Below are 14,160 nucleotides of genomic sequence, written 5' to 3' on the forward strand. Positions count from 1 at the left end.
AAACTACCAGGTCAGCTTTGCTCAAATGTTTTTCATTGTAATGGCTTTTCTTGCAGCTGAAGTTCTGAGCGAGGAACCTATCCTGAAATGGTATAAGGATGCACATCTTGCAAAAGGAAAAAGTGTGTTCCTGGAACAAATGAAAAAATTTGTTGAGTGGCTTAAAAATGCTGAAGAAGGTAAGGTTTATCAGATGAAATAACAGGCATAACGGATATTTTAATGTTGGGTTACACTGGTGGGAGGGAGGGAAAGAGGTGGCTCTGTAAGTGCCAAGCTGACTTTGGAAGAGGGATATTCTATCAGTGGATGTTTTGTAGCCAATAAGGCAGTACATTTAACGGTGGCATGTTTGTTACACGAGTTGGTGGGGAGCGAGTATGAATTTTGCAGTTCATAGGAATATGTGGGGGAAGAACCACATTGAGGTCAGTAGAGGGAGGGAGGGAGGGAGGAAGGATGAATAGTGAGAATGGAGTCCCTAATCAGGTTAACAAAACTCCAGATCATTGGGAAAATTGTTGCATTCAGTTGGGGTAAAACTAACTCCCTCAATCTGTCCTTGATGTCTGAGTCTTCTGGGACTCCTACAATCAGCGCTTGGCTAACTATTTTGGCTTCTGCCTCATTCTTTCTCTTTGTTTTGTACTGCAGGAAGACTGGGCATACGCATACTAGGCACACTACTCACAAATGGGAGCTCTGCACAAAAAGCTCTGCTTTCTCCACGAGTGTCTTTTACCATGCCCTTTTACCAAAGCAGCCTCTTGGGTGGATAGTTCATTGTGAATAGACTTGGGTGCAGCAGTATGGCAGCTTAGTCAGGTTAAAGTGGGTGTCTGGGATGAGGAGCCAGAGGTTCACTGTAGCAGTGCAGGTCAAGAGTCTCTTTTTCCTCAGTCTCTTCAAGCTGCTATTCTTTTTTTTGTTGGGGTGGTGGTGGTGCTGCAGGCTGCCTCTTCACTTGGCAGTTTCAGCTCCCTGGAGTAGTGCTTCCCGATTCAGGAAAAAAAATTTCAATTCGATTCAGCCTATTGAATCTATTTTTTTTTTTTTTTTTTAATTCAATTTGATTTTCCTGTTCAGTTGGGTGGTTTTTTTCCAAACATCCTGGTGGGTTTATTTTATAGCCTCTTCACCCCCTTTGCCTTCTCCTACCCACACTGGTCCTGTGGTGTAAACAAAATAAACAAACAAAAAATACTTTTCCCCTCAATTAAATCTTAGCTCATGTTTGCGGTCCAACACCAGCTCTGGAAGGATACACATTTCAAATCTGACATATTGTAATCAAAAAACGGAAAATAAAATTATTTTTCCTACCTTTTGTTGTCTGGTCATTTTTCAAATCTTGTTGGTACCATGTTGGTCTGGTTGTCTTCTGATCAGGCTCTTGTTCTTTCTTCTTTCTCCGTGCTAACCATCCATCTTCCATCTCTGTCCTCCCCTTCCGTTTCCCTTTCCTCCCAAGGAGGTCTGACATCTTTCCTTTTTTTTCATTTCCATCCCCCCGCAGCTGCACCAATGGACCTCATCATCCACAGATCCACCATCTCTCCTGTTTACATCTACCCTTTCATCCAGCATCTCTCTTCTGTGTCCTTATTCTCCTCTCGAGTACTTGTCCCCCTTGTGTCTCTGTTCCTATGCTCCCTCCATGCCCAGCATCTTATCTCTCCCCATATCCAGCTTCTTCTTTCTCTCTTCCTTACCTCCTGTATCCCCTTCCCCAGGTACAGGCTTTCTCCTACTATCTCTCCTGCCATCCTGCACCCAGCCCACCTACTTTGGAGCAGTATCTGTCCCTCTTGTACCCTTCCCCTTATGGTCTTGTATTTCTCTCTCCCTCTCCTTCTTTCTCACTCTCTCCATTAGTCCAGCACCTCTTCTCTGCTTTCCTCCCCCTCTTTTTGGTTTAGTCTCTCTCTTCCCTTCACTTCACCCCAGGTCTGGCATCTCCCCTCCCCTCTCTTACTCCTTCTTCCTCCTCCCTCTGCACAGGCCTGCCTCCCTGCCCTGAAGGCCTGCTCCCCGCCGCGAAGACCTGTCACCCCTACGAAGGCCTGCTCCCCCACCCCTGCTGCGAAGGCACTCTTTCTCCTCCCTGCCGCGAAGGCCTGCTCCCCCCCATGAAGGCACTCTTTCTCCTCCTCTCCGCCGAGAACGAACGCCTGCACCTTCCCCACTCTTACCTCCTTAAGGCTAATAGGGCAGTCAGCAGGCTCACTGGTGTTATAAGCGATCCCTGCAGCTGCACGTGGTCCTCAGCGGCACGTTCTCTCTGCCGCAATCCTGCCCCTGACGTTGGAGCAGGGGCAGGACGTAGCAGAAAGAATGTGCCGCTGAGGACCATGGGCAGCTGCAGGGATCGCTATAACACCAGCAAGCCTGCAGGCTGCCCTATTAGCCTTAAGGAGGTAAGAGCGGAGAAGCTGGGGGAGGCAAGAGCGGGCAAGCTGGGGGAGGCCTTTCTGACTGACCCTCCCCCCTCAAGCAGGAGCAGCAGCGGACGGCCAGTAAGAGGCAGCGCTGCCGCTCCTGCTTTAGGAAGGCATGGGGGAAGGGTCAGCTATTGAATTGGGAGGCTGATTTTTTTTTTAATTTTTTTAATTGAATCGATTCACCTGATTCGAATTGGTGAATCGATTCGAATTGGGCAGCACTACTCTGGAGGTCTGTTTGTCTACTCTTTAGCACTGCTGCTATGTAAGCTGTTTAGGAAATACTTTTGGCCATGCTGTTGGGGACAGATTTTTGGCACCATTTTTGGTCCCCCAAAAATTGCATTTCTGGTCAGTGTGTTTTGTCTGCTTTCGTTGGTGCTCTACTAACTTGTCCTTATGTTACAAAAACAGGGTTCTGTACTGAAGCTGTTGTCCTATAGTAATGAACTTTGCAGAAGGGTGTTGCTCATATCTTTCAACTTCTCCCCTTCACCAGGGGAGAATAGCTTCTTCTTGTTTTTCCTTCTGCAAGCGAACTGAGTTGTTCTGCTTTTTTTTAATTTTCTGGTATTTTTGTCCATTGGTTCATTTTTTTTCTGCATGGCTTCAGCTTTGTGGTCCATCTGGAGCTTAAGGGAGCTTCTTGGAGCTTGCTCATCTGCTGATTTATCAGAGGCTTGAGCGTAGGCTGTGGGACCCCCTGTTTAACAACCCTCTGGTTATCGGGGAGCTGGCTGCAAAGTTTCTCTCCCCCCCCCCTTCCCCAATGCACCGTGTGGATTTTCTGGGGTGGAAGTCCTTGGTCGGAGTCCAACTGACTGGCACACAGAAGATTTCTAGTGGTGGGATTCCTTCCAGAATTCTCTGAGGTAGAAATCCTGCAAACAGACTGCTGCAAGCTGGAAGGCAGGCACCAGAAGTCACAGTGAGAACTCCCATTAGTCCCTATGGGGAGAATCGAGGGAGGAGTCTAAAAAAAGTTAGTTTCTAGTGTGCGTTAGGTTCCCCCACCTCTAAAACACCTTTTTCAATATTTTTTTGTTTTTCAGAAAAGCTGCTATGAGCTGTTGTTGATGTGATTTTACTGATGGTGGCCATCTTGGATTTTTTTTAAATCTTTTTTTTTTTTTTTTCAAAAACTTTTTTCTGCCTCAAGTAGACTCCAAGCATCAGTGTCCATTCGAAGTAGGTCTCAGAGGACTGGAAGTCCCTTTCCCTGCCTTTATTATCTCAAGGATCCGCTGTGTCCTTAGATGATTTAGGGGTCACTGTCTACTATTAGGTTAGGAGTCTCTGGCTACTATTGATCAGGGAGACAATCCCTCAGTGCCTCATCTTTTCAAGACCACGATTGTTTTCACATGTCATTTTGGACATTCTTTGTGAATTGAATTTGAAACCTCAACAGCCCTCCACCTCAGTATTTCATAATCAGGGGTACAAACACACAGACAATCTTGTTTCCGGCTCATCCAGACATCACCTTGTTAGTCACTGACCAGTGGGAGTCTCCAGAAGATTCCTTAAAGGTGGCAAAAGCTACATCCAGGCTTTATCCTTTGGCTCCAGACTTCCAACAGCTGTTTTTGCAGTAGCTTGTTACTAAGCATACCTCCCTTCCTAGTGAGAAAGAGGTGATGCAGTTTGAAGTGCTAGCTTTGGATATCAAAGAGGCAGCAGCAGTCTTCATTCCAGGTTGTGGCGATGTTGCTATGAATGATTGGCCACCACAAGTCAGTTATCCCTGTGGTAACTTTTCTGACACATCCTGCTTAAAAAGCAAAAAGTCAGGATTGTAAGGCCGCACTTTCCTGGTCTGCATTCATACTGAAAATCAAGATCAAGCGAGCTTTTGTCCTTCTGCACCACAGGAGGTTGCTGTCCTCCCTGAGCTCACCTTACGACACCTGCGTTACTATTTGACAGGTGTACTGCCCCAGTCAGAGTCCCTACCTGCCACTGTCCCTGGGCATCCAAATGGCAGATGAAATTTAATGTGGACAAATGCAAAGTGAGGCACATTGGGAAGAATAATCCAAATCATAGTTATCAGATGTTAGGGTCCACCTTAAGGTGTCGTCATAGGCAATACTCTGAAACCTTCTGCCCAATGTGCGGCAGCGGCTAAAATACCAAACAGGATACTAGGAATTATTAGAAAAGGGATGGGGGATGTTAAATTTTTTTTGACTGGGTGACCAGAGAATTGGCTAGAGGATGTGTGCTAGATGTGGTGTATTTAGATTTTAGGAAAGCCTTTGACAGTGTTCCACACAGACGTCTAATAAATAAACTGAGTGCCCTCTGGATGGTTCCCAAAGTGATGGGCTGAGTCAAGAACTGATTGAGTGGAAGGCGACAGAGGGTAGTGATCAATGGAGATCGCTCTGAGGAAAGGAATGTTAGCAGTGGTGTGCCTCAAGTTTCTGTTCTTGGGTCTGTTTTATGGTTTTTTTAAACATTTTTATAAACGATATTGCTGAAGGGTTGTCGGGTAAGATTTGCCTCTTTGCAGATGATACCAAAATCTGCAATAGAGTAGAAGCGCTGAATGGTGTGAATAACATGAAGAAAGACCTGGTGAAATTGGCAGCTAAAATTTAATGCTAAGAAATGCAAAGTCATGCATTTGGGCTGCAAAAACCCAAGGGAACAGTACAGTTTAGGGAGTGAAGAACTTATGTGCACGACAGAAGAGCAGGACTTCGGTGTAATTGTATGTGATGATCTTAAAGTGGCCAAACAGGTTGAAAAGGTGATGTTGAAAGCTAGAAGGATGCTAGGTTGCATAGGGAGAAGTAAGGCCAGTAGGAATAAGGAGGTATTGATGCCCCTGTATAAGACTTTTGGTGAGACCTCATTTAGAATATTGTGTACCATTCTGGAGGCCGCACCTTCAAAAAGATATAAAAAGGATGGAGTCAGTCCAGAGGAAGGCTACTAAAATGGTATGTAGTCTTCATCATAAGGCTTATGGGGACAGACTTAAAGATCTCAATCTGTATACTTTGGAGGAAAGGCTGGAGAGAGGAGATATGATAAGAGACGCTTAAATACCTATGTAATGTAATTGCGCATGAGTCGAGTCTCTCATTTGAAATGAAACTGCAATGAGAGGGCATAGGATGAAGTTAAGCAATGATAGGCTCCAGTGTAATCTAAGGAAATACTTTTTTACAGAAAGGGTGGTAGATGCATGGAACACTCTCCCAGAAGAGGTGGAGACAGAATTCAAAAGGGCCTGGGATAGGGATCTCTTGGAGAGAGAAAGAGATAATGGTTACTGTGGATGGGGGAGACTAGATGGGCCATTTGGCCTTTATCTGCCATCATGTTTCTAATTTTCTGTATTCCTTCAAGGTACAACCTCATCTTGAGTATTTCATTCAATTCTTGTCACTATCTCAAAAAGATATAGCAGAATTAGAAAAGTTTGAAAGAAGAGCGACTAAGATGATAAAGGGGATGGAATTACTCCCGTATGAGGAAAGACTAAAAAGGTTAGGGTTCTCCGTCTTGGAAGAGAGAAAGCTGAGGGGAGATATGATTGAGGTCTACAAAATTCTGAGTGGTGTAGAATGGATACAAGTGAATCAATTTTTTTTTTTTTTTTTACTCCATCAAAAATTACAAAGATTAGGGCGACACTCAATGAAGTTACAGGAAAATACCCTAAAGTTTAGTATTCTGTAACTTAGGAGTCTTACTGTAACTATACAGAAAACATAAGAACTGCCATCTCTGGATCAGACCTTCAGTCCACCAAGTCCGGCGATCCACACACGCAGAGGCCCAGCCAGGTGTACTCCTGGCATAATTTTAGTCACCCATATCCCTCTATGCCTCTCGTAAGGAGATGTGCATCTAGTTTGCTTTTAAATCCTAGAATGGTGGATTCCGCAATAACCTCCTCTGGGAGAGCATTCCAGGTGTCACCACTCATTGCGTGAAGCAGAACTTCCTGATATTTGTCCTGGACTTGTCCCTCCTTAGTTTCAGTCCATGTCATCTTGTCCGTGTCACATTGGACATTGTAAATAATTTTTTTTCCTGATGTATTTTGTTGATTCCTTTCAGTATTTTGAAAGTTTCGATCATATCCCCTCACAGTCTCCTTTTCTCTAGGGAGAACAATCCCAGTCTCTTAAGTCGTTCCTCGTATTCCAAGTTCTCCATACCTTTTATTAGCTTCGTTGCTCGTCTCTGCTCCCTCTCCAGCAGTTTTATATCCTTCTTTAGGTTGGGAGACCAATGTTGGACACAATATTCCAAGTGTGGTCTGACCATTGCCCTATAAAGCGGCATTATAACTTTCTCCGATCTACTTGCGATTCCTTTCTTTATCATGCCTAACATTCTATTTGCTTTCTTTGCCGCTGCTGTGCATTGTGCCGACGGTTTCAGGGTTCTATCTATCAGTACACCCAGGTCCTTTTCTTGTTCGCTCTTACCCAGAGTTGCACCTGACATTCTATACTCGTGTTTCTTGTTCTTTCTGCCTAAATGCATTACTTTGCACTTTTCCACATTTCTCCGCCCATTTCTTTAACTGACACAAGTCACTTTGGAGTTCCTCGCTATCCTTCTGTGATCTGATTGCCCGGCATAGCTTTGTGTTGTCTGCAAACTTGATGATCTCACTGGATGTTTCTTCTAGGTCATTGATGAAAATATTAAATAAGATGGGCCCAAGTATCGAACCCTGGAGCACACTGCTAATCACTTTCTCCCAGTTTGAGAACTTCCCATTTATGCCCACTCTCTGATTTCTGTTCTCCAGCCATATGCCTATCCATCTTAGTATATCTCCCTCTATTCCATGGCTTTGTAGTTTCCTGAGAAGTCTTTCATGTGGAACCTTGTCTAACGCTTTCTGGAAGTCAAAGTATATTATGTCCACCGGTTCTCCACTATCAATTTGTTTGTTCACTGTCTCAAAAAATTGAAGTAAATTCGTCAAACATGATTTCCCTTTCCTGAAGCCATGTTGACTGGCTCTCATCAGGTTGTGTGTATCCAAGTGCCGGACTATGTTATCTTTAATCAGTGCTCAACCATCTTTCCCGGGGTGCAGTGGGCCGGTGGGGGAAATAGTAGAGATAGCAGGAGGGAGTGGGAACCCTCCTGCCATAAATTTAAAAGTGGGGTCGGTCTTTTTTTATTTTATTTTTTGGTTCGGGGAGATAGAGAGGGGAAGAGGCACTTGTCGTGAGAGGGAGGAGGGGGTTAATTTTTTTTTTTTTTAATCGGCCTGATATTTTGCATGTGTAAAACACAAAATATATGTACAATTTAAAAAAAAAAAAATTTTAAGCTGGCAGAAGCCCTGACTGACAGCAGTGACAGGAGGCTGCTTCTCCTGTCACTACTATCAGAGCTTTAACGATCTGTGCAGTCGATTGGGGGCATGCCTCCGATAGCCCCCATTTGCATGCAGATGGTTGGTGAATCGGTCGGCCTGCCTCCAATCGCACACGGATCGGAAGGATAGTGAATCTAGCCCATAGTGCCAACTTGTGTATGTGGAATGTGGTGATGTGTGAATAGCTTATAAACCTATTTGGGAGTCATTGTTCTAAGCATTTACTGTAGCCAGCTATTAGGGGTGTTAAAATACTGACCAAAACAGGTATTTAAACTATTGAACCTGCCATATTCACTTTAAAATATATATTAAAAAAAAATTATATATGTATTTATTTATTTTTTGAACCTATTTGCTTTATTTAAATAAATTTTTTTAAAAAACAAAATTAGTAGCTATACATTATAATTTTCTGCCGTCATCTACTATATCCTATAACTTTGTTCCATGTAGAAGTTGTCAGCTGACTTAAGGAGTCTCTGAAACATTTGTCCAGAGGTTCCTAAACTCTTGCAGAACAAGTATAGCTATGGGTACTTTTTAAGAAATTGTACATAGGCCAACACAGCATTACTGATACCTTTAGCTACTCACGCTTTTTTGGCTATTAGAAAAACTAACATTAATCACATCAGGAATGAATGTCAAAACCAGTGTGTATTGATTTAAGGGTAACCGATAGCAGCCATAGTAGCAAAATGGATTTATCATCTGGCTTAAGAGTAAATACATTTTCCATTACGAGTGACTTTTGTTAAACCAGGCCTTGCTAAAATTTATTTGGAAACTAACTAGTACTAAAAGCGGCAGCTAGTGAATGCATAATATCAATTTGCATATACAGTGGTACCTCGGTTTACGAGTGCACCGGTTTGCGAGTGTTTTGCAAGACGAGCAAAACATTTGCAAAATTGGCGCCTCGGAAACCGAGCGTGCTTCGATTTGCGAGCGCCCCCCCCCCCCCCCCCCCCGCGATCCGGCACCCCCCGCCGCCATTGGGCACCCCCCCATGCTGCCATTGGGCACCCCCCCCACCCCTCCTGCCGTGACCTGAGGTCCCCCAACCCACTCGAACCCTCTTCTTACTTTGCTGTAGCCTCCGCAGCAGCACCGGCACCAGCAGGTCCTGTGCGTGGTGCCGGTGCCTGAAGATCTGCTTCCTGTGCTGGGCCTTGAGCATGTGCGCGTGCTCAAGGCTTGAGAGTTCACGTCGAACATGAACTCTCAAGGCCCATCACAGGAAGCAGATCTTAAGGCACCGGCACCACGCACAGGACATGCTGGTGCCGGTGCCGCTGCAGAGGCTACAGCAAAGTAAGAAGAGGGTTTGGGTGGGTTGGGGGGACCTCAGGTCGCGGCGGGGGGGTGCCCGATGGTGGCGGGGTGGTGCGGATCGCGGGGGGGGGGGGGGAGGGTTCCGGTTCGCGGGGGGGGAGGGGCTTCGGGGGGAGCAATGCCGGTTCTCGTGGGGGGGGGGGAGCAGCACTGCTGACCTTGGGGGAGGGGGGGTGGGAACCTATCAAAGCGAGTTTCCATTATTTCCTAGGGGGAAACTCGCTTTGATAAACGAGCATTTTGGATTACAAGCATGCTCCTGGAATGGATTATGCTCGTAATCCAAGGTACCACTGTATAGGTAGTATCAGGGTGAAAACCTGTCTGGCCTAATACTGTTTATATAAAAGGAAGCTGGGGGAGTGGCAGAATGAGCTAGGCTTTATAAGGGCTGTCTGATTTTATTCAGTCACTATCCAGATATACTTGTACTCTGCAGGCGTAAACAATGCCAGTATGCCATATATTTTACATGCCAGCATGTATTCAGTGTGGCAACATGTAGCATAACATTGAATATATGTATCTGTTTAAGTGCTCACCAGTTACTGAATCAAGGAAACCCATCAAGTTAAGAATGCTTGGCCTGAATCAGTCATCAAAAACAACAAATAGGAGCCATTTTGGGACACTAGTTTGTAAATTTTTCACCCAATAGTGACTTAAAGGTGACCTGAATCAGTAGCATGGAATATTGCTACTCTGTGTATTTGCCAGGTACTAGTGACCTGGATTAGCCACTGTGAGGAGAGGCTACTAGGCTTGATGGATCATTGGTCTGACCCATTAAGGCTATTCTTATGTATGAATGAAGCCTGAAAGAACCAAAGCTTTTTGTTGGACTGCAAAAGGAGAGATTATATATAAAACATAGCCCCTGAGGAAACTACATGAGTGAAACGGAGGGCCACCATCAGGCACAGTTAAGTGTTTTTGTTTTGGAAGATAAAGCTGCAATTGGAAATTGTCACCAGCAAAATTTGTAAAAATCTTATTTCAATGGAGGCTTTTGACTGATGATTTATCTGGAGCTAAATGTAAGAGACACTGAAAAGTAGGATGTCCGCTGGCATTTGAGGTTTCTTTTCTCCATCTAGTTATCAAACATTGTTAACATGATGGTTTCCTCAACTGAATAAGTGGTATTTGTTACAGTTTTTTGTGAGTTCAAGGTGTTAATAGTTGTGCTAGCTTAAATCCAGCAAAGTATTGCAGGCCCATACTTAAAAAGGTCAGCTTTGCTGAAAGATCAGCAGAAGCAGCACTCAGTCTGAATTTCAGATGCCATAGCAACTTGGAGCCTGAGATTTGTTAAGGCCTGGCTTAAATGAGATCAAAATGTATTATAGCTGGAAAACATTTGCAATTTGGAACTATTTAAATTGTGAATAGTTTTTTAGGAGGATATTTAATGTAGGTACCTTTTTTGTGTTACAGAATCAGAATCTGAAACAGAAGAGGGCGATTGAATTGTCAAACAGTGTTCTCAGTAAGCAAACACAGGAGCTGTAGATAAAACTGTCATGTCTCATTGTGTGTCCTGGTTATTGCATCCTACCTCCTGTTATCAAGCATGATATAAGGGCTTTCATGGCATTTTGAATTGGGGTTTTCTATGGTGAGTGAAAATGTCAGGTTTAATTTTAAAACCATGTTTAAGTACCACCAGGTCTCCAGATTGGAATCTACTATGTTACCTTCACATTTTGGTTATCTTCTGCCTATATTTTCTACTGTAATAATGTGATTTGGGGCCTTTTCAAATGAACATTTATTCCTGACTCTTTTTTTATATATATGATTTAGTGTAAAAGTTATGGAAAACTGCTAATTTGTGTGCAGGAACATGACTTAAATCATTTTTTTGTTAATTTGAGTTGAGGAGGACCATTTAAAATACTTTACACAGATTGTGACATACCTTTCTGTCATAATGGTTGTTTTCTTACAGCAGTATGTGGTGGTACTTGCTGTCTTTCCTAGGGATGTTTGTCTACATTTGAAGCTCTCCTCCAGCTTTCCTAAAGATCACGTCTGCAGCTAAAGAATAATATGCATATATAGAAAGATTCTGGCCATATGTGCATGGCAGAAGAAATGAATTTCAAGTACCTGTTTTCCTTCATGTTTGGGGCTTCACAGGAGTTCCCACAAAGCAGAACTATGGCTGAAACACTACTGCCCCTTTATCTTCCCAAACCTGTTTGCGTTGTCTTCATTAGTTAATGGTATGGTCTTAATGAAGTAAGATTCTTGCAGAATGTGCAAGTTTCTACTATCCTGTATTTATATTAAATGATATGTAATTCAGGAACTTCTTACTGGGGAGTATATTTAAAAATTCTTTAGACTGAGTGGATGCTATTATGCTAAAAAAAAAAAAATAATGTAGCTTGATACAATTTAAAGAATATGCTCTCACAAGTCAGAGCACTATACTTTTCTTGGCAAGTCAAGACATTTCCTTTAGGCTTCTTGCCATTTTTATCTTATATAAATGACTTAATGTAATACTGAGTTTCCATCAAGTAATGTTGGTCCTTCTCATGTTTAACTCTAAAAAGGCCTGATGTGTTACTATTGAGCTCTTGGGAGTGGGGCCAAGGATTGGTGTTTCAACTTTTATTTCCACACAGAAAAGTACCTAACCTGAACCAAAATTCTCTCTTGCCAGTACTTTTTGAATAAAATATTCTTTTGACTGTTAGTGAATAGCTATTGCAGAGTTCATAAAGAGGATGTTATGTAGTTCTGGGTTTGCAGATTTTGCTATGGGTAATCATTTGTATTACGTTTTGGGATATGTGCTCTCAAGCTATGTAGAAAATGCTGGATATTGCTTCTGCCAACCTTGGCCTTTCTCAAACTGCTATTTCAAAACCAGTATATTTAAGGATGACTACTGCAGGTATGAGGGGTATTTTATTTCCTCTTAAGACTTTTTTTTTAAACTGAACACTGTAATTGCTCTTGGAGGCTGATTTATTTTGGAAGTTATATCTTAAGTTCCCTTTTGTTCTTATATTAACGCACTAATAGTGGGTAGGAACTGGGCTTTCAATATAAGTGTAGATAGGACACACCTACAGAACTGTGGTGTGAATTAGTTACCACTTCTTAAGATGTGCTGAGTTTTATTTTTTAAACTATACTGTTTTTCTTCTAAATCAGTTGCCTATAGTAAATGATCATGGGGTTGTTTACTATAAGTACATTTCTCAAACTTTTGTTTCTCCCCCCCAATTATAAATTTAATACTTAATTGCAACAGCATCCTGAGGTTGCATTTAAATAAAATTATCTTGTAGCTTCTGGTTCATTCCCCCTTTCCCTTTGAGAATCATTATTGTAACACAATATAAAGTCCATTGGTCACTGTCTACTTTTTCACTCCTCTTTGTCACCGGTTATTTTTATATCTATTTCTGTACTTGTAAAGGATTTGAGTATGAGGAACAGTCCTGCTATAAAATGTACTACTTGAAAGTAAACTTATATAACTGTATTGGCTACTTCTGTGTTTGGGTGGAATTAAATTAGAATACAGTAAAATGTGTCCTGAGAAGGAACATAGTTCATTCTCACAATGCAGACCTTGGTTAAATAAGGCACTTGAGGGGTCAAATCTAACCAGTGTCCAGGAGTGTGGCATGCATTTGTTCCACATGGGAAGACATTCATCCACAACTGTATGTTCCTATTTGTACTGTACAGTTCAGCTTCCTTACTTTGTAACTTCTGAGAACTTTTTAATAAAGTTTAAACTTAAGTTTCTTGTAAAACTACTTATTTAATAGAAAATTTGTTTTCCCACGTACTACATATTTGGGTGCTTGACTTAACTGTATATGAGTGCTTTTTATGATCTATACATAAACTTTCTATTGAAAGGACAATAAAACTTGTACTACAAAATCCAAGGCAGCATGGATTTTATCAGGGGCAAATTGAGAACATGTACGGATATATTTTACTTGAATTTTAACATCATGGGAATAATTACGCTCTAGCGAATCAACTACATTTAGAAGGTCATACTATAAAGGAGGCTGATTTAGCATAGAAATGATTACACCACTATATTTAAGCGTGTGTAAATGCTGTATTCACACCTACATACACTGTACATGCATTTCTTACACAATGGTATCTTTCAATAGCATGTTGAAATGGGTGGGCTCTGGGAAGAAAGTGTTATTTTGTGACCAACAGTGTAAAAGCAGCTGTGCTGAGAGGTTTAACTGCACTTCGAAGTCTAAAATGTAGCATAATACTTTTTGCTGTGTAGGTGTATTTAGGCCTTGTATGCATCTACAATTGGAGTTTTCACAGAACAATATGAGGCAGACATCAGTGTAAATTCTCTATAGAGCTGGAACATGACCTCTAAAGGGGCTGCAAATTCAAAACAGTCATAAAAATTTTTCATTTTCAAAAGGTATTCATGTAAGACTAAAAAACAAAAAGGTACAGTACTTTTCAAAATAGGTATGAACATTAACTTATAACAGATGTATTAAATAGGGGCAGAAATCAATTTGAGATACAGGATTATGATGATAAAGCTGTGGAAAATTCTTTTTTATGCCAAAGAAGTAAAAGGAGGGGTGGCACCAAGTGTGTACTGCAAGCTAGTCCAACCTTTTTCTATCAAGGGCCACACTAATATTTTGTAACACTTCAAGGGTCAAAATGTGTGCATGCTTACATTCATGCTCCCTTTATATCTAAGTGGATGATTTTTGCATTCAAGTTTATATGAACTGTATTTGAGAAATATATACAAATTACTTGGGGAGGTTTTTATGCTAATAGTTAAGGTGGAAAGCAGATGAGTGCTGTAAAGCACCTTGTAAGAACTTTCCTTCTGAGGCTTTTCCTATCTCATAGTTAAGAAATTCTGAAGATAACTGTGGTGGTGGGCCATATAGGGCAGATTCTATTAATGGGCATCCTGCTTCCATTTGGCAGCCAATCGGAATACATGTTTAAAACAAACAAAAAAATCCCAAACCC

At 42.0% G+C, this 14,160-nt stretch overlaps 1 protein-coding gene across 1 annotated transcript in view; it reads left to right on the top strand.

Annotated features, from left to right (window-relative positions):
- The window catches only part of BZW1 (basic leucine zipper and W2 domains 1), a 138,697-nt gene extending 125,784 nt beyond the window's left edge, over nt 1-12,913 (top strand). Inside the window, exons 11-12 of the mRNA XM_033945371.1 lie at nt 57-179; nt 10,582-12,913. Of these exons, the coding sequence (XP_033801262.1) occupies nt 57-179; nt 10,582-10,613 (155 nt within the window). The 3' untranslated portion in view covers nt 10,614-12,913. The remainder of the gene's footprint in view (nt 1-56; nt 180-10,581) is intronic.
- The last annotated feature ends 1,247 nt before the right edge of the window (nt 12,914-14,160 follow it).

This window comes from Geotrypetes seraphini, chromosome 5 (assembly GCF_902459505.1).
Source record: "Geotrypetes seraphini chromosome 5, aGeoSer1.1, whole genome shotgun sequence".
NCBI classification, from domain to species: domain Eukaryota; kingdom Metazoa; phylum Chordata; class Amphibia; order Gymnophiona; family Dermophiidae; genus Geotrypetes; species Geotrypetes seraphini.